Source organism: Stenella coeruleoalba (assembly GCF_951394435.1).
Source record: "Stenella coeruleoalba genome assembly, chromosome: 2".
Taxonomy (NCBI): domain Eukaryota; kingdom Metazoa; phylum Chordata; class Mammalia; order Artiodactyla; family Delphinidae; genus Stenella; species Stenella coeruleoalba.
This window is the reverse complement of record NC_137147.1, coordinates 110,023,057-110,043,351: the sequence shown is the minus strand read 5'-3', so window position 1 is coordinate 110,043,351 and position 20,295 is coordinate 110,023,057. Positions and strand designations below refer to the sequence as shown.

Below are 20,295 nucleotides of genomic sequence, written 5' to 3'. Positions count from 1 at the left end.
ACATTTTAATAACAAAATAAAAAGGTAATAAGCAAATTTTACATTAAATGGTAATAAGTGCTATGGAGAGAAATCAAGCAGAGAAAGGGGATAAGTACTGAAGGTGTGGGAAAGGGGAGTTGCAGTGTTAAAGAGATTGGTCAGGAAAGGCCTCCCTGAGAAGGTGATCTTTGAGAAAAGATCTAAAGGCGGCAAGGGGCAAGCCATGGGACACCTAGGGGAAGACAGTCTAGGTTGAGGGAATAGCAAATACCAGTGCCTGAGGTAGGATAGTGCCCGGTGGGTTCCCGAAAGAGCAAGGAGTCCAGTGTGACTGGAGTAGATTAAAGGGCTCTGGAGGCCTTTATAAAGGCAGAAGCTTTTCCTCTAAGATAAGGAATCCCTGGAGGATTTTGAGGGCATGGAGGCTTGTGGCTTCTGTGCACACAATAAGCGTAAGGAGGCCAAGGCAGAAGCAGGGAGACCAGTTAAAAGACCAGGGTAGTGGTACAGATGAAGAGATGATAGTGGTGACCTGGACCAGGGAGGTAAAGGCAGAAGTGGGGAGGGGTGAGATTCTGGCTGTCTTTTTTTTTTTCCTTCCCCTTAATATTTATTTAGGCCGCACAAGATCTTAATTGCGGCACACAGGATCTTTAGTTGCGACACGCGAACTCTTAGTTGCAGCATGCGTGTGGGATCTAGATCCCTGATCAGGGATCGAACCCAGCCCCTCTGCACTGGGAGCGTGGAGTCTTACTCACTGGACCACCAGGGAAGTCTTTTGAAAGTAAAGGTAATGGCAGGGATGTAAGAAAGAGGTGTCAGAATGATATAAGAATTAAACTCGTATAATTGGAATGTTGTGAAGAGTTTTTTAATTCTTTGAAAATTTTACTGTCTTCCAAAATATGTAAACAGCTCATGCAGCTCAATATTAAAAAAACAACCCAATCAAAAAATGGGCAGAAGACCTAAATAGACATTTCTCCAAAGAAGACATACAGATGGCCAAGAGGCACATGAAAAGCTGCTCAGCAGGGCTTCCCTGGTGGCGCAGTGGTTGAGAGTCCGCCTGCCGATGCAGGGGACACAGGTTCGTGCCCCAGTCCGGGAAGATCCCATGTGCCGCGGAGCGGCTGGACCCGTGAGCCATGGCCGCTGAGCCTGCGCGTACGGAGCCTGTGCTCCACAATGGTGAGAGGCCTGCGTACTGCAAAAAAAGAAAAAAAAAAAAAAAAAAAAGCTGCTCAACATCACTAATTCTTACAGAAATACAAATCAAAACTACAATGAGGTATCACCTCACACTAGTTAGAATGGGCATCATCAGAAAATCTACAAACAGCAAATGCTGGAAAGGGTGTGGAGAAAAGGGAACTCTCTTGCACTGTTGGTGGGAATGTAAATTGATGCAGCCACTATGGAGAATAGGATCGAGGTTCCTTAAAAAACTAAAAATAGAATTACCATATGACCCAGCAATCCCACTACTGGGCATACACCCAGAGAAAACCATAATTCAGAAAGAAACATGCACCCCAATGTTCATTGCAGTACTATTTAAAATAGCCAGGTCATGGAAGCAACCTAAATGCCCATCGACAGACAAATGGATAAAGAAGATGTGGTACATATATACAATGGAATATTACTCAGCCATAAAAAGGAACGAAATTGGGTCATTTGTAGAGACGTGGATGTATCTAGAGACTGTCATACAGAGTGAAGTAAGTCAGAAAGAGAAAAACAAATATCATATATTAATGCATATATATGGAACCTAGAAAAATGGTACAGATGAACCGGTTTGCAGGGCAGAAATAGAGACACAGATGTAGAGAACAAACGTATGGACACCAAGGGGGGAAAGCGGCGGGGGTGGGGTAGGGTGGTGGGATGAATTGGGAGATTGGGATTGACATGTACACACTAATATGTATCAAACAGATAACTAATAAGATAGATAACTAATAACTGCTGTATAACAAATAAATAAAATTCAAAAAAAAGAGAAAATTATATTGTCATGAGAACTGCTTCTAGAATATTTGGTAATTCCAAACACTTGTTAAAGTAATCAGCTCCAAGGGAGGGTTAACTTTTTCATTGTTACAAATTGTGTTTAGGCCCATCTGCTGGAGTTTAGCAGTCCATCTGCTGTATAGGTGTTTGTTTTGGTTTTAATTGAATTTGAGATCTATGAATTTTATCCCAATTTCATGTCATTTTATTTTGTAGAAGTAATTTGACTAAATGAATTAGCAATCATATCTGTTTTTCAAGTAAGTCACAAATTTCACAACTTCCTATTATGTGCCAGATTTTTTAAAATAACAGCTTTATTGAGATATAATCCTCATACTATACAATTCATCTATTTAACATGTCACAATTTAATATTTTTAGTATATTCAGAGTTGTGCAACTATCACTGCGGTCAGTTAACATTTTTATCATCCGTTTAAAAGCGTTCAGTCCCCTTTTCCCACCCACCTCCCTCCCCTGAATCCCAGCCCTAGGCAACTGCCAATCCACTTCTTTCTCTATAGATTTGCCTATTCTGGATATTTCACATAAATGGAATCACGATATGTTCTCTTTTGTGACTGGCTTCTTTCACTTGGCATGTTTTCAAGGTTTATTGTCAAATATTATTCCATTGTATAGGTATATATTTACCTGTTCATTAGTTGATGGCCATTTGGGTTGTTTACACTGTCTTAGTTGTGGCATACGGGCTCCGTAGTTGCAGCTTGCTGGCTCCTTAGTTGCAGCAGGTGGGCTCCTTAGTTGTAGCATGAGAACTCTTAGTTGTGGCATGCATGTGGGATCTAGTTCCCTGACCAGGGATTCAACCTGGGCCCCCTGCATTGGGAGCACGGAGTCTTAACCACTGGACTGCCAGGGAAGTCCTCTTGTAGGTTATTTTATTTTATTTTATTTTTTAATTTAAAAAAAAAATGTTTATTTATTTGGTTGCACTGGGTCTTAGTTGTGGCACACGGTCTCCTTAGTCGCGGCTCGCTGGCTTCTTAGTTGTGGCTCACTGGCTCCTTAGTTGCAGCAGGTGGGCTCCTTAGTTGTGGCATGTGAACTCTTAGTTGTGGCATGCATGTGGGATCTAGTTCCCTGACCAGGGATTTAACCTGGGCCCCCTGCATTGGGAGCACAGAGTCTTAACCACTGCGCCACCAGGGAAGTCCCTCTTGTATAGGTTATTTTACATAAAATGCTAAAATTAGGATTTTGACTTGTGGGTTCTTTTGTCTTAAAAGTGAAGTGCAAAGGGAGTATTTATCTGAGGAAGCACTTTAGTTAAACTTGAGTTCATTGAGATTATATTAAATACCTTGATACCTGTTAACATTTCTAAAATGGAGTACAGTAAATTCTTTTTTTTTTTTTTAATAATTATTTTTGGCTGCACCGGGGTCTTATTTGCGGCATGCACGTGGGATCTAGTTCCCTGACCAGGGATCAAACCCGGGCCCCCTGCACTGGGAGTGCCAAGTCTTACCCACTGGACCACCAGGGAAGTCCCTGTAAATTCTTTTAAACACTCTTCATTATGTGGGTATTGATAATTGACCATCTGGTATAGGCAGCTGGTATTTGTGCAGAAGCTTTTATTGAACTAGGACAGGCAACCTTTGAATTGGGATTTCTTGGCTAGAGAAATGTCTTGGATGTGAATATATTAAAACCTAAGGAGGACTTCCCTGGTGGTGTAAGGTTGGGAATCCGCCTGCCAATGCAGCGGACATGGGTTCGAGCCCTAGTCCAGGAGGATCCCACATGCTGTGGAGCAACTAAGCCCATGCACCACAACTACTGAGTCCACGTGCCACAACTACTGAGTCCACGTGCCACAACTACTGAAATCCGTGTGCCCTAGAGCCTGTGCTCCACAACAAGAGAAGCCACTGCAATGAGAAGCCTGCACATCACAACGAAGAGTAGCCCCCGCCCGCTGCAACTAGAGAAAGCCAGCGCAGCAATGAAGACCCAATGCAGCCAAAAATAACATAAATAGAGAGAGAGAGGGAGGGAGGGAGAGGGAGAGAGAGAAGGAAGGAAGGAAAGAAGGAAGGAAGGAAGGAAGGAAGAAGTGAGCAGAAAAGAAAAAAAAAGCCTATGGAGAAACTGATGTTCTTGGAGATCTAGGCTGGTGATTCAGAACCCCTGAATATGCTGCGACAAAGAGGGGGCCAGTGAGAGCCTCTATCCTCATCATTTGCACACAAAGAGCTTCAGTGACTTGTTGGAGGCCTCCTGGCTGACTGATAGAAAAGCACATCCAGAGTTTAGTCTCTCTGGTGCCAGAGTGGTCTCTTTGTTATCCAGGTGTACCAAGAAAGGAGAGAAAATCTCTGTTATTTAAATGCTGTGTGAAGCAGACTAAGCAAACTTTTTTAAGTAAAGGTTTTTTGAGAATTCCCTGGCGGGCAGTGGTTAAGACTGCGCTTTCATTGCTGAGGGCGCAGGTTCCATCCCTGGTCGGGGAGCTAAGATCTCACAAGTTGTGCGGTGAGGCCAAAAAAAAAAAAGAAAACTAAAGTTTTTTTTGAAAGATAAAATACAAGGTACACAGTTAAATTTGTGCTTCAGATAAACAGTGAATAATTTTTAAATAAACTTTTTGTAACTGAAGTATAACATATATTCAGAAATGCACACAGATCAAGTGCAAACTCGATGGATTTTCATAAAGTCAGCACACGCTGTGTAGCCACCCCTCCTGTGCCCTCCAAAAGTCACCACTTCCCAGGACAATGACAACCACTATCCTGACTTCTCAAAGCAAAGCTTAGTTCTGCCTGTTTTTGAACTTTGTATAATTGGAATCATGTAGTGATAGATGCTTGCTTATCTGGCTGTTTTTCCTCTTCTTCCTCAACTTTTTGTTCTGTTTTTCCATCTTAGTTGTTTCTTTTACCTCCCTTTTTTTTTTTCTTTAAGATTTGAGGTATAATTTACATACAGTAAAATTGACTCATTTTACGTGTACAGTTTGAATTTTGGTCACTGTGTATAGTTATGTAATCACCATCACCATTAAGATCTAGAACCATTCTGTCACCCTAAAAATAGCTGCCGTATGCCCCTTTGCAGTTGATCCCCTGCCCCGATTCCAGGCAGTTCATTTGCTTTCTTTCATTATAGTTTTGCCTTTTCTAAAATTTCATAAGGTAGAATCATATAGTATGTAGTCTTTTTGCATTTGACCTCTTTCATTTAGCATAGTTCAACATGATGTTTCTGAGATTCACCCATGTTTTTTTATTCATTGCTGTATTATTCCATGGTAGGAATGTACTGTTTCTCTATTCTGTTGATGGACATCTAGGTTGTTTCTACCTTTATGATATTATGAGTAGTGCTGCTTTGATTATTCTGGTACACACATTTGGTACATATGTGTGCATTTCTACATATGTAGACATGGAACTGCTGGGTTCAGCTTTAGCAGATACTGCCAACAGTTTTCAAAGTGGTTGTACCAGTTCACACTCCAAGCAGTAGTATACGAAAGTTCTGGCTTTTCTGTATACTCACCAACACCTGATTATTTTTTAACTTTTAGTCATTCTATAAATTAATAGTTGTAATTTAAGAACAACAACAAGGCCACCTACTGAATGGGAGAAGATATTTGAAAATATCTGAGAAGGGGTTAATATTCCAAAATATACAGAGAACTTACACAACTCAACATTGAGAAGAACAAGCAACCTGATTAAAAAATGGGCAGAGGATCTGAATAGACATTTTTCCAAGGAAGACATACAGATAGTCAACAGGCACATGAAAAGATGCTTAACATCACTAATCAAAATGGAAATGCAAATCAAAACGACGATGAGATAATCACCTCACAACTGTCAGAATGACTATTATTAAAGACAACAGATAACGCGTATTGGTGAGGATGTGGAGAAAAGGGAACGCTTGTGCACTGTTGGTGGGGATATAAATTGGAGTAGCCACTATGGAAAACAGTATGGAGATTCCTCAAAAAATTAGAAATAGGGGCTTCCCTGGTGGCGCGGTGGCTGAGAGTCCGCCTGCTGATGCAGGGGACATGGGTTCGTGCCCCGGTCCGGGAAGATCCCACATGCCGCGGAGCGGCTGGGCCCATGAGCCATGGCCGCTGAGCCTGCGCGTCCGGAGCCTATGCTCCGCAACGGGAGAGACCACAACAGTGAGAGGCCTGCATACCGCAAAAAAAAAAAAAAAATTAGAAATAGAACTACCATATGATCTATCAATTCCACTCCTGAGTATTTATCCAAAGAAAACAAAACACTTAATTCGAAAAGATATGTGCACCTCTATGTTCATTGCAGCATCCAAGATATGGAAGCAACCTAAGTGCCCATCAGTAGATGAATGGATAAAGAATATGTGTGTATGTTTGTGTGTGTATGTATGTGTGTGTGTGTGCATGCACACACACTGGAATATTACTCAGCCATAAAAAAAGAATGAATTATTGCCATTTGTGACAACATGGATGGACTTACAGGACATTATGCTAAGTGAAATAAGTCAGACAGAGATAGACAAATACCATGTAATTTCACTTATATGTGGAATTTAAAAAGATAAACAAATGAACAAACATAATAAAATGTAAACACAGTTATAGATACAGAGAACAAACAGGAATTTGCCAAGAGGGGTCGGGGGGGGTAGGGGGAGGAAAGAAATAGGTGAGGCAGATTAAGAAATACAAACTTCCAGTTACAAAATAAATGCATCACAGGTATGAAATGTACAGTGTGGGGAATATAGTCAATAACTATGTAATATCTTTGTATGGTGCCATATCATAGCTAGACTTATTGTGATCAGTTTGAAATGTATAGAAATATCAAATCACTGTGTTCTGTAACAGGAACTAACATAGTGTTATAGGTCAGTTATATTTCAAAAACAAACAAACTCATAGAAAAAGAGATTAGAGTCTTAGGTAGAGGCTGGGGGTGGGGAATTGGATGAGGGCAGTGAAAAGGTTATAAGGAATCAGTTTTAAGATAAATAAGTACTAGGGATGTAATATAGAACATGATAAATATAATTAGCACCACTGTATTTTTAAAAATACTTATTTATTTTATTTATTTATGGATGGCTGCGCCGGGTCTTCTTGAGGCATGCAGGATCTTTAGTTGCAGCATGTGGACTCCTAGCTGCGGCATGCACTTGGGATCTAGTTCCCTGACCTGGGCCCCCTGCACTGGGAGCGCCGAGCCTTATCCACTGGACCACCAGGGAAGTCCCAGCACCACTGTATGTTATTTATGAAAGTTGTTAAGAGAGTAAACCCTATGAGTTCTCATCACAGGCAAAAAAATTTTTTTTCTATTTCTTTAATTTTGTACCTATATGAGATGATGGATGTTTACTAAACGTATTGTGATAATTACTTCATGATGTATGTAAATCAAATCATTATGCTGTACACCTTAAACTTATACAGTGCTATATATGTCAATTATAGCTTAGAAAAACAGGAAGGGAGAAAAATGAGTAACTAAATTGCCAGCTATTTTATAGGACCTGACATTTTTGTTTGTTTTTTCTTTAATAAAAGCATTTAAAATTCTGTATTGTACTGCCATAGGTAGAATCATTGATCAAAGTCCAGATTCTGAGTATTATTCAGAAGATTGAATTTCCACACTGAATTGATAATATGATACTGGATTTTGCTTTGCCAGTGTTTTGGTGTTTGGAGGCAGAAGGATAGGGGAGTGTTCAAGATGAGTTAAGCTGAATGCTTGTTTTCAATTTGTTTTATCCTTGAGCCCACTGCGAAACTAGTTTGTTTAGTTTCTGTAAATACTGCTTTTAGTCTGGAGGCAGTGGCTCATGTAGCTGGTTCTCTTTTGCTTTTTAGTGAGGTGCTGGCAGAGGAGTCCATAGTATGTCTACAGAAAGCCCTGAATCACCTTCGGGAAATATGGGAATTGATTGGGATTCCAGAGGACCAGCGGTTACAAAGAACTGAGGTTGTAAAGAAGCATATCAAGGTGAGTTGAGTAATACTGATCTCTTTGTAGTGGGACAGGGGTAAGGATGTTGGTGTCTCATCTAAGATAGCATATAGAAGTGACACTAGGATGTCACAGGCTCCTCCTGGTTTTTTGTTTGTTTGTTTTGGCCGCGCCGTGCAGCATATAGGATCCTAGTTCCCCAACCAGGGATTGAACCTGTGCCCCCTGCATTGGGAGCACAGAATCTTAACCACTGGACCGCCAGGGAAGTCCTGGTTTTGTTTAAGTTCTTCCTTTAAAATTTGAAATTATGAGGGTTTTGGTGTTGTTCGTTGTTTGAGGCCAATGGGGAAAACACCCAAAACTTTTATGGGACTGTTTCATCTCTCGTAGGACCTCCTGGATATGATGATTGCTGAAGAGGAAAGCCTGAAGGAAAGGCTCATCAAAAGCATAGCCATCTGCCAAAAAGAGCTGAACACTCTGTGCAGTGAGCTACATGTCGAGCCATTTCAGGTACATGGCAGGGTGTCAGGGGATCGATCCTGCCTGGGTCTGAGATTTAGGGAAGAACTTTGATTTGGGGCTACAGGTGGAAAGTTTCCTTGTAGGGCTGATACTGGACATGAGAAATGGGAAAAATGTGCTGCCTAGTTACTTGGTTCCAGCAAAGCAGTTTTCACTTATGTGAAGAGTTGCCCTGTTGAGAGGTGAAGCAGCTAAGTGTTGAAATGTTTTAATCAAAAACAAGCCTCTATCAATTTGTAGGACACAAAAATTTTTTTGAACTCTGAGCTAGGCATAGATGATATCATTCCATTCTTTCTTTGAAAGAAAATGAAGAGAACTACTTAGGATACAAAAGTGACTAGTGATATAAGGAAAAGTTACCCAAAAAACCTGCCTCTGTGGATTTTTTCATACCCGAAAGCTACAAATCACTGAACTAGCCAGAATGGCCACTTGAGAAGAGATGTCTCCACAGCTGGAATATCAAGAGAGCATAGTCAAATTCAGGGCATGCCATGTTTATCTGTGTACCTTGCTGAGAGGTTGCTGTCCTGTGGTCCAGCACAAATCGGACTTAAATGAGGACACCAGCAAGCATGACATGAATGACAGAGGGACCCCAAAACATATCCCTGGTTAGAACTGGTAAAAACAGTGTTGGGATCATAAAAATGAAGACAAACGTGGAGATTGGGAAGGTAATTAGAATAGATGTGGGTGCAAGGACAGCACACAGTGGCTAATGTGGTACCAATAAGGTCTCAGGTCCCTCTCCCTGTTACAGAAAGAACTGCCTGGGTATCTCAGTGGAGTCAGCCTAGGAGGAGGAGACTGTCTAAAGGGTTAAAGCTAATTCATTTCTGGTAGCCAAGAACAGTCAGGCAGACTGTGACATCAGTCTGAAATCAACACAAATGGCATAAATATCATTGATTTTGGACAAATAGTTTCTTTAGTCTTTTTTTTTTAATTTTCAATATGAAATTGGGTGAGAAGTTAGATATACAGTGGTACATCTCCCTTAAATTATATGACAGTTCTTAGTTCACCAATGTTGAATAAAATTTATAGGACATAACTGCCACTTGTTTTTTCTCCTGCTTATCAGTTAGGAGTAGAGCAAGGAGTACTAAATTGATTTTTATTGGTTGAGTGATGTTTAGGATTATTGGGGTAAACATTTAGTTAGGAGCTAAATATACTACCCTGTAGCTAATTCAAAATAAGCTTTTCAACCAATTTTTACCTCTTGTAAAAGTGCCCTGGTACCTTTCCTTACTGGGGACCTTTGTTAGGGGACCCTCTTTGTGCCATATTCTGTTAGCTGTAAGTTGATTTATTTGTAAGTTTAACTAAAAGTCTGTCATCCTAGTCCTCTTTCGTTGTCTTCTCTTCCTTTGAAGAAATCCGCTTGGAACCTTAACACAATAGTACATTGTCTCATATAGGAAGAAGGAGAGACGACCATCTTGCAGCTAGAAAAGGATTTGCGCACTCAGGTAGAACTGATGAGAAAACAGAAAAAGGAGAGAAAACAAGAACTGAAACTACTTCAAGAACAAGATCAAGAACTGTGTGAAATTCTTTGCACGCCCCACTATGACATTGACAGCACCTCAGTTCCCAGCTTAGAAGAGCTGAGCCAGTTTAGACAACACGTGGCAACTCTGAGGGAAACAAAGGTGTGCTTACATTCATAGTTCCTAAAAGTCATTTGACTTTCCTCTAGGTATCTTGTAATCTTTTTTTTTTTTTAATAGGCATCTAGGCATGAGGAATTCGTCAACATAAAGAGACAGATCATACTGTGTATGGAAGAATTAGAACACACACCAGACACAAGCTTTGAAAGAGATGTGGTCTGTGAAGATGAAGATGCCTTTTGTTTATCTTTGGAAAATATTGCAACACTACAGAAGTTGCTACAGCAGGTAATGTCTACTCAAATTATGGCCTGGGATCTCCATAGTATCCAGCAATCTGAGAAAACTGCAGCTTTTTCCTTTAAGATAATGAGATAGGGCTTCCCTGGTGGCCCAGTGGTTAGGAATCCACCTGCCAGTGCTGGGGACACGGGTTCGATCCCTGGTCCGGGAAGATCCTACGTACCGCGGAGCAACTGAGCTCATGCGCCACAAGTACTGAGCCTGCGCTCTAGAGCCTGCCAGCCACAACTACTGAGCCTGCGCGCCTAGAGACTATGCTCCGCAACAAGAGAAGCCACCACAATGAGAAGCCCTCGCACTGCAATGAAGAGTAGCTCCCTCTAGCCGCAACTAGAGAAAGCCTGCATGCAGCAATGAAGACCCAATGCAGCCAAATAAAAAAAGACAATAGTATTATTTGAAACACAACCTTGATTTTTTTTAAACAAAACCCTTAATTTATATATAGCTCTGAGAATGTGAAATTGAGTTTTTTTTTAAATGTTTATTCATTCATTCATTTAGGCTGCACTGGGTCTTTGTTGTGGCACGCAGGATCTTTTTTAGTTGCGGCCTGTGGATTCCTTAGTTGCAGCATGTGGACTCTTAGTTGCGGCATGCATGCGGGATCTAGTTTCCTGACCAGGGATCGAACCCTGGCCCCCTACATTGGGAGCAGGGAGTCTTACCCACTGGACCATGAGGGAAATCCCCTGAAATTGAGGTTTTTGGATGAAATAATAATAGTCATTTGAATTAGCTTAGTGTTTAATTGAAATTTTTTTTTTTTTTTTGCTGTACGTGGGCCTCTCATTGTTGTGGCCTCTCCCGTTGCGGAGCACAGGCTCCGGACGTGCAGGCTCAGCGGCCATGGCTCACGGGCCTAGCCGCTCTGCGGCATGTGGGATCTTCCTGGACCAGGGCACGAACTCATGTCCCCTGCATCGGCAGGCGGACTCTCAACCACTGTGCCACCAGGGAAGCCCCCCCAAAATTTTTTTTAATTAAAAATTTGAATCCTAATTCTTGGGGTCTGAGATCCTACCATAATGACAGCCTTACAGTTTGTTTTCAGAAGTCATGAAAACACACCTCTTCACAGTCTTGTAAAAGTGCTTCTTCTCCATGTGGGTACAGATGTGTCTCTGTAGGAGGCCAGAGGGCCAGTTTTCTCTGTGCTGCTGTCTTTGCTATAACCACTGGCTTTCCTTGCTACAGCTGGAAATGCGAAAATCACAAAACGAAGCAGTGTGTGAGGGGCTGCGTGCTCAGATACGAGAACTCTGGGATAGGTTGCAAATACCTGCAGAAGAGAGAGAAGCTGTGGCCACAGTTATGACTGGGTCAAAGGCCAAGGTCCGGAAAGCGGTAAGAAACCCAAAGGGCGCTGGGTCAGCATTTTGGTGTCAAGTCTGATGTCTTTACCAGCTTCTGCCTTGAGTGAGCCTATTTTTAAGACAAGCGTCAGAAAAGAGTGGCAGTAGCCTGCTCATCTTTTATCTTTCGCGTATGTTTCTTAGATTTCTGGCTCCTATGATATCATCGTTATAAAGAGTGTTGACTTACCTCTGGTTTTGTATTGTAATTTTATTAAAAAGGGGGAAAATATTTTGCAAACCTACGTGAATATACAAGTATGACAAGCACTTTTAACAGGTCTCTTTGTTTCAGCTGCAATTAGAAGTGGATCGGTTGGAAGAACTGAAAATGCAAAACATGAAGAAAGTGATTGAGGCAATACGAGTGGAGCTGGCTCAGTACTGGGACCAGTGTTTTTATAGCCAGGAGCAGAGACAAGCTTTTGCCCCTTACTATTCTGGTTCGTACAGAAGTGTCGCTCTTCATGTGGCCTGCTCACTTGTCTTTTACAAGTGCAGACATTCACTGGGAAGTATTTCCTCTACTGAACAGACATTGCTACCTTTCCAGGCCATTCAGCATAAACTGCCATTCCTGTTCAAATAAGCATTTGCAAATGCTATTGGGAAATAAGGGATCTCTTGGTTTCTGAAGCAGAATATCTCTGTAGCATGTAGTTGTGAAGCTCAAGTTTAGCAGGAGCTTACTCTGTGCCAGGCGCAATGTCAGACTCTTAACAGGATTATCTGACTTAATTCTCATGTCAAGAGATGAGGACACTGAGGCACATAAATGTTGAACAACTTAACCCAGAGACACACAATAGGTAAATGGCAGAGCCCACATTTGAGCCCACGAGGTATGACCCCAGGGCCCAATGGAATTCTAGTCTGACCTGAACTGAATATAAAGATGAAGCCATCTTTACTAAATTCAACATTTTTGGACATTTTCTGTGACTCAGCCCTCTGTTGGGCAGGGTGGAAAGGAAGAATATGAAAGAAACCTAAGACAAGGCAAGAGATGACAGAGTTTTGAGAATCTTAGTCCTTTTAGTCCACACCCTAGTCCCTTAGTCTCTAGTCCCACCAGCCTGATTGGGACAAACCTGGCTTTTATTATCCACAACATACACTTACTCGTGTGTCATTTTTACTGTAAGGAAGAAAATTCTGTTTCCATTTTAGGGGGATGAAGGATTAGTATAAATTGGGATACTAAACACTAGAGGGATTTTTTAAAACTACTGGGCCTATATCTTGCAGAGGACTATACAGAAAATCTGCTTCAGCTCCATGATGCCGAGATTGTGCAGTTAAGAAACTACTATGAGGTTCACAAAGAACTCTTTGAAGGTGTCCAGAAGTGGGAAGAAAGCTGGAAGCTTTTCTTAGAGTTCGAGGTACTGCCTTAGTTTTTGTCTGTTTTCCTTAGAGTACAGTGAAGTGTTAAGAAAGCGTCCCCTGTATAGAGTCAGAGGCCTGTTTCCTTTGCTCTTGACCAGGTTTCTAATACCATCTTTATCATTAAGTCTGTAAACTACTGCTAACCCATCTGTATTTGTCAAGCTTATATGCAGAAACATGTAAGAGAAAACCCCAAAATTAATGCCTTCAATAAGGTTGAAGTTTCTTGCATAAAGGAAGTCTAAAGGTAGGCAGTGCAAGGCAGGTATGGCTATTCCACAGTCAGGGGGTCCCAGGCTTCTCCAGCTCATAGCTCCTTTACCACTAAGGGGTGGATCTTATCTTCCGGTCCAGGGTGGTTCTAGAGCTCCCACCATAGCGTTTCAGTCAGTGTGGTGGAGGAGGGAACACAGAAGGCATTGCCCCTCCACCCCCTCTAAGAGGTTTTCCCAGGCTCTTTTCACAGCACTTCTGCTTAAATGCCACACCAACTACTGGCGAGGCTGGGAGAATCACTATCGCAGATAAATTCAGGCTCTGTTACTAAGGAAGGAGAGAAAAATGGATGTTGAGGCAGGCAACTAACATTCTGTACTCTTCCAACTTTTGTTATTAGAAAATTGCCTGGGTATTTGGGGCACATTTGTGTACTCTGAATTCCTTTTGTTTTGATAGACTTAGCACAAGTCGATTCCCTTAGAGCATTTTAGAGCTCAGAACTGGGACTAGGACGAGGCAAGTGAGGCACCTTGGGCACGAAATTCAAGGAGACTCACTCTCAGGTTCATACTGGTCCTATTAGAGCTTGAACAGGCCTTTAGAGAATCCAGAGTTTAACTCCTTCAAGTTTCCAGGCAAGAAACTAGGACTCAGAAGTGGAAAAAACTGTGAGAGCTCACAGCTGTTTAAGAGCAAGTGTTCTAGTCCTCAGTTACCTCTTACTTCTGGTTGAAAGCAAGGAGTAATAAAAGTCAGTGAAGAGCTCAGCCATAAACAAGAATTAAATTTTGCCTTTTGCAACAACATGGATGGATCTATAGGGTATTATGCTTAGTGAAATAACTCAGAGAAAGGCAAATATTGTATGATACCACTTATATGTGGAATCTAGAAAATAAAACTAGTGAATATAACAAAAAAGAAACAGACTCACAGATACAGAGAACAGACTAATGGTTACCGGGGGGAGGGGCAATAAAGGGGTAGGGGTTTAAGAAGTACATACTATTATGTATAAAATAAATAAGCTACGAGGATATATTGTACAGCATGGAATGTAGCTAATATTTTATAATAACTATAAATGGAGTATAAACTTCAAAAATTGTGAATCACTGTGTTGTACACCTGAGACTTATACTGGAAATCAACTGTACTTCAGTGTAAAAAAAAAACATGTGTGCGCACACACACACACACACACATAAAGGCAGTAAAGAGCCAAATAAGCGACCCTTGTTTACATGCTAGTATTTAAGAAAAAACAAGAAACTAATTACCATTCCTTTTAGTTGTTGCTTATAATCAAGCAGTCTGGAAAGGAAATAGAATTTATCAGTTTGGCCCCCAAATTGTCAAGATTGTTTCTAAACTTTTCTGATTATCTGTCCCGTTTTTTAGTGTATTCACCTAATTTACATTTACAAATTATACACTTATATTACTGTTCTGATATACTGTATACACTGTAGAATAACAAAAAACAGAAAAGTTAAAAAGAATAAGAACCCTAACATTTTACATTTTTTGTCCATTTTGTGAGGGTTAATTTAATAAAAACCAGATTATCTATAAACCCCTTAACTGAGCACATTTAAGCTGCATTGTCTCAATATGCTGGAAGTGAGTGGCCAAGTAGGGGTACCACCACCAAACCCTCTGAGTGTAGACCTCCCCCTTGTCCTTCCGCATACCCCATTTCCTGTTGGTGACATCTGAACCCAGGAAGGGAGCCTTAAATTAAATGCATTAAATATTAAAGCCTGTCTTACTTTTTAGACTAAAAAGGAAACACTAGTTTTCCTGTACCCCAGTGTATGATCTTGCATATGCCTCAGAGTGTTCACACCCCACTCCCTGCCTTAGAAAGCCACGATTTCTCACTGCTAAAAGTGGATGGGAATGCAAAACTCTGAAGTCTCCCTAAAAATATGTATCTGTTTATGAGAGTGAGGATTCTTAGCAGAAGTGACTGGTCTGACTGTCCGGGGTTCACTCTAATTAAAATGTATTTTTCACAGAGAAAGGCTTCAGATCCAAGTCGATTTACAAATCGTGGAGGAAATCTTCTAAAAGAAGAAAAGCAGCGAGCCAAGCTCCAAAAAACACTCCCTAAGGTAATATTGTTACTGAAAGAGTTTTTGGTGCTTGGCTACAAAAACCTCACTTTTTGTATATCTCTTGCTTTGAATTGTTTTTCCTTAGGTAAAGGATAGTAAGTATATACTGGGCCTACCTAGTACAAGCAACTGAATATCAAGTTTTATTAGCTTTTTAGGGCTGCCATAACAAAGTAACAGAGACTGGGTGGTTTAAACAACAGAAATTCACTTTCTCACAATTCTGGAGGCTCGAAGTCTGAGACCCGGGTGTCAGCAGGGCTGCTTTCTTCCGAGGCCTCTGTCCTGGCTCCAGATAGTAGTCTTCTCCCTGTGTCTGCACGTGGCCTTCCTTCTGTGTGTGTCCGTGTCCACATTTTCTTATTCGGCTACCAGTCATGTTGCATTAGGACCCACCCTGATGACCTCATTTTAACTTAATTACCTCTGTGTCCCAGTAAAGCCACATTCTGAGGTACTGGGGATTAAGACTTCAGCATATGAGTTTGTCAGGGGATAATTCAGCCTGTAACCTTTTGAGAAAGTGCTTTGGACTTCATTACTATTCTCTATTTTAATAATAATAGTTAACACTTATTGAATTAAGTGCCATATACTGTTTCAAAGTACTTTCCATTTATTAATTGTCACAACATCCTTAAGAGGTTGGTATTATTAATTCCATTTTTACAGATGAGGAAACTGAGGCACTGACAACTTAAGTAACTTGCCTACCTGTTCACAGCCAGTAAGAGGTAGATTCCAGATTGGACCAGATAGTGCCGCTCTAGTGTACACTGCGTATTTAACGTTGCTGGTCTACCCCAGTGCTGCCGCCAACTTCGGGCGCCAAAACTGTAGTGGTCAGGCTCTGGGTTCTCGCCTTTTCCCACCTTCATGTGTATTATGAATGAACCATCCCAAGACTGATTTCTGGCCGCTCCAACCTGTTCCCACGTGGGTCCAGCTACCTAAAGTCAGGCTAATGATACTTTGGGGAGGGAGGAGGCATTCTTCGGGAGAATCATTTCTTTTGGGCTTCACACCAAAAATTTGAAGTAATTAACATGTCCTTGTTTCTGGTCTCAGTTGGAAGAGGAGTTGAAAGCAAGGATTGAAATGTGGGAACAGGAGCATTCAAAGGCATTTGTGGTGAATGGGCAGAAGTTCATGGAGTATGTAACAGAACAGTGGGAGATGCACCGACTGGAGAAAGAGAGAGCCAAGCAGGAACGAGTAAGTGAACCCAGTTTGGGAGGAGGAGAAGACAGCATGAGTGAGCAGCCCAGAGTCTCTGCCAGGGCTCTAGGTTGGTTGAATAAGGAGTAGTTCATGGCAGCTCTTTTTAGCTCTGGGTGCAGAGACTTGCACTAGATTTCTGGCCCTGCCTCTGCCCCCATCCCAGACCTGTTCTCCTTCTGGGATTTGTCACTCTTGCTTCTGACTTTCACATAGCAACTAAAGAACAAGAAGCAAACTGAGACAGAGATGCTCTATGGTAGTACTCCGCGAACACCCAACAAGCGGCGAGGACTGACACCTGGCACGCCGGGCAAAGTGCGCAAGGTAATAAACACGAGGCTGCATGAACTGCCATGTCTGAGGCATTTTTGAGGCTAGGGCTCTGTCCATCTCTTGCCTTCTGTCCTGCAGAGATGGGAAAGAATTTTTCTAGCCTTCCAGGTTGAGTCCATTTGACAGTGTGAACGCAATTCTGCAGTTCAATCCTGAGTAGGGACTTGACAGTGACAGTCAAGGAGTGGCCAGCTTTGATGAGTCCCAGATTAAACTCGGGAGCCAGCAGCTGCCAACATTTTGTAATGATGAGAACCTTCAGAGGTTCATTCTGTAATTCCAACAAGTGACCATGGCACTATGTGAAAGAAGACTTTCATGCTTGGCAAGGGGGATACCTAATACTCCTTAATCTCTAGAGCAGGAAATCAGGGAGTTCTTCCTTCCTTCCTTCCTTCTTTCTTTCTTCCTTTGTTTTTTTAAAACCGTTTCTTTAATAAATGAAGTGGAGCATTATTTTCCTTTTCCCTTGCAACTCATTATTTTATAACACATAAAATGTTTTAAAAATCACCTGTAATGTAACTCCAGGAGAACCAATGAGACTATTTGGTGTTTTTCCTGCTTCTGTAAAAAGCTTTTTAAAATAGTGTATTTTCACAAAATAGAGATCACATATAATTTTGATTTCTGCTTTTTCCCGTCGGTATTGGTGTGATTTTTTTTCATAGCATCAAACTTTCTTGCTCATTCTTAGCTATATATTCTATTCTTTTGACATAGTGTCATTTACTAAACTAGTTCCCTGTTGTTTGATATTAGGTAGTTAATTTTTTATTAGGAAAATAATGTGACGAAATTTTAAAAATATGTGTTATAAAATTCTAGAAAGCGTTGGGAAAAAAAGGTTTGGTTTTTTTTTTTTTTGGCTCTGTTGGGTCTTTGTTGCTGTGTGTGGGCTTTCTCTAGTTGCGGTGAGCAGGGGCTACTCTTCATTGCAGTGTGCGGGCTTCTCATTGTGGTGGCTTCTCTTGTTGCAGAGCATGGGCTCTAGGCGTGCAGGCTTCAGTAGCTGCGGCACATGGGCTCAGTAGTTGTGGCACACGGGCTTAGTTGGTCTGTGGCATGTGGGATCTTCGCGGACCAGGGGTTGAACCCATGTCCCCTGCATTGGCAGGCAGATCCTTAACCACTGTGCCATCAGGGAAGTCCAAAATGTTTGTTTTCATTAAAAGTTTGAGACTCTCTCTATTAGATGCTGAGAACACAAAGATTAAGTGATATGGCCCATGATCTCAAGAGTGCTGCATTCAAACATTTCTCAAGTGCTGGCTGCACTGATCATTCAGTCTGTGATACCAAAGCAGTTATAACAATTTACACTTCCAGTGGTAGTGCCTGAGTGATATTTTCAGACTTTACAATTTTTGCCCATCTGATGGGTGTGAAGTAATGTCTCATATTTTTAGTTTGCATTTTCCTAATTACTAATGAAGTTGAACCTTTTGCCATGTTCATTAGCCTTCTGGATTTCCTATTCTGAGAAGTTTTTGACAGTTTTTCTGTTGGAACATTTTGTTTCTTTCTTGCAAATTTTATAGGAATTCTTTGTATGTTCTGGATGCTATTTCCTTGTCAGTTGTGTTACAGTAGCTTTTCCCAGCATTTGTGTGTGTCTTCTGTAGCTTATCTTTTTTTTTTGGTTGTGCCGGGTCTTAGTTATGGCAGGTGGGCTCCTTAGTTGTGGCATGCGAACTCTTAGTTGCGGCATGCATGTGGGATCTAGTTCCCTAACCAGGGATCGAACCCAGGCCCCCTGCATTGGTAGCTCAGAGTCTTAACCACTGCGCCACCAGGGAAGTCCCTGTAGCTTGTCTTTTTACTCTTTATGGTGTTTTGTTGATGAACAAAAAGTTATTAATATCAATATAGTAAAACTGTTTTCAACCTGTTTTCTTAATGGCTTGTAGTTGCAAATAACCTACCCAGGACCTGAGGCACACAGATATTTTCCTGTGTTGTATTTCCTAGTTTGTGTCTTGTATTTGAATAGTCTTGCTATCCCATTTAAGGTTTTTAATCCACCTAGAGTTTTTCCAATTAAAGAAAAAGCTTACAGCTTTATTGAATAAAGTAGACACATAATATTTAAAGTGTACCCGTTAATAAGCTGTAATATATGTATGCACCGTGAAACCCTCACCACAATCAAGACAATGAACATACCCATCACACCCAAAGTTTCCTTTTGCCCCTTTGTTTTCTCTTTGCTTCCCTTACCACCCATTTCCCTCCCCCCACCCACTTCCCACTAGCTCCTGGCAACTGCAGCTTTGCTCTGTTACTGTTGATTAGTTTGCATTTTCTAACATTTTATATAAATAGAATCATACAGTATGTATACTTCTGTGTCTGACTTTTTTCATCTGTTGTTGCATGTATCAGTAGGTTACCCCTTTTTATTGTTAAACAGTATTCCATTGGACGTATATACCACAGTTTGCTTATCTAGTTGCCTGTGTTGATGGATATTTGGCTTAATTCTAGTTATCTGGCTGCTACACATAAAGCTGCTATAAATATTTATATGTAAGTCTTTGTATGGATATATGCTTTCATTTCTCTTGGGTAAATACCCAAGAATGATATGGCTGGATCTTATGATAGTTGTCTGTTTAACTTTTGGAAACAAAATGGTTGTCCCATTTTATGGAACACTGAACGCTTTTCACAGGTGTCCTCAAAGCTCTTCACCGTAAAAACTGTCTTAGACTGCTTCCCACCCTCACTCTCTGTAGTGTAGGGATGGGCTGCTAAGCACGTCATCTCACATCAATAATCTGTGTTCGGGCTTCCCTGGTGGCACAGTGGTTGGGAGTCCACCTGCCAATGCAAGGGACACGGGTTCAAGCCCCGGTCCGGGAAGATCCCACATGCTGCGGAGCGGCTGGGCCCGTGAGCCATGGCCGCTGAGCCTGTGCGTCCAGAGCCTGTGCTCTGTCTGCAACGGGAGAGGCCACAACAGTGAGAGGCCCGTGTACCGCAAAAAAAAATAAATAAGTAATAATCTGTGTTCTTCTCCTTAGCTGAACACTACCACTGTGTCCAATGCTACGGCCAACAGCAGCATTCGGCCTGTCTTTTCGGGGACAGTCTGCCGCTCCCCTGTGTCTCGCCTTCCACCTTCTGGCAGCAAGGTTAGTATTTAGTATGCTCTGTGTACAAGCACATCCCCGACACTGCCCCAACCTATGTACTCGGGGATTGCTGGGAGGTGGAG

The 20,295-nt window shown here is 41.6% G+C and overlaps 2 protein-coding genes across 6 annotated transcripts in view; one reads left to right on the top strand and one right to left on the bottom strand.

Moving 5' to 3' along the window:
* Window positions 1-20,295, top strand: part of PRC1 (protein regulator of cytokinesis 1) — a 30,685-nt gene that overhangs the window by 4,237 nt on the left and 6,153 nt on the right. For 2 of the 5 annotated variants that reach the window (XM_079914538.1, XM_079914535.1), the window contains exons 2-12: window positions 7,886-8,018; window positions 8,376-8,498; window positions 9,941-10,174; window positions 10,253-10,423; window positions 11,636-11,785; window positions 12,089-12,236; window positions 13,042-13,178; window positions 15,423-15,518; window positions 16,590-16,736; window positions 16,956-17,066; window positions 20,102-20,212. In XM_079914538.1, coding sequence (XP_079770664.1) covers window positions 7,886-8,018; window positions 8,376-8,498; window positions 9,941-10,174; window positions 10,253-10,423; window positions 11,636-11,785; window positions 12,089-12,236; window positions 13,042-13,178; window positions 15,423-15,518; window positions 16,590-16,736; window positions 16,956-17,066; window positions 20,102-20,212 — 1,561 coding nt within the window. Of the gene's footprint in view, window positions 1-7,885; window positions 8,019-8,375; window positions 8,499-9,940; window positions 10,175-10,252; window positions 10,424-11,635; window positions 11,786-12,073; window positions 12,237-13,041; window positions 13,179-15,422; window positions 15,519-16,589; window positions 16,737-16,955; window positions 17,067-20,101; window positions 20,213-20,295 lie in introns of all 5 variants that reach the window. The other 3 variants (XM_079914537.1, XM_079914534.1, XM_079914536.1) reach the window with 2 other exon arrangements.
* RCCD1 (RCC1 domain containing 1) overlaps window positions 851-20,295 on the bottom strand; it is a 48,454-nt gene continuing 29,009 nt past the window's right edge. The window contains exon 5 of the mRNA XM_079914541.1: window positions 851-1,192. Within this exon, the coding sequence (XP_079770667.1) occupies window positions 1,014-1,192 (179 nt within the window). The 3' untranslated portion in view covers window positions 851-1,013. The remainder of the gene's footprint in view (window positions 1,193-20,295) is intronic.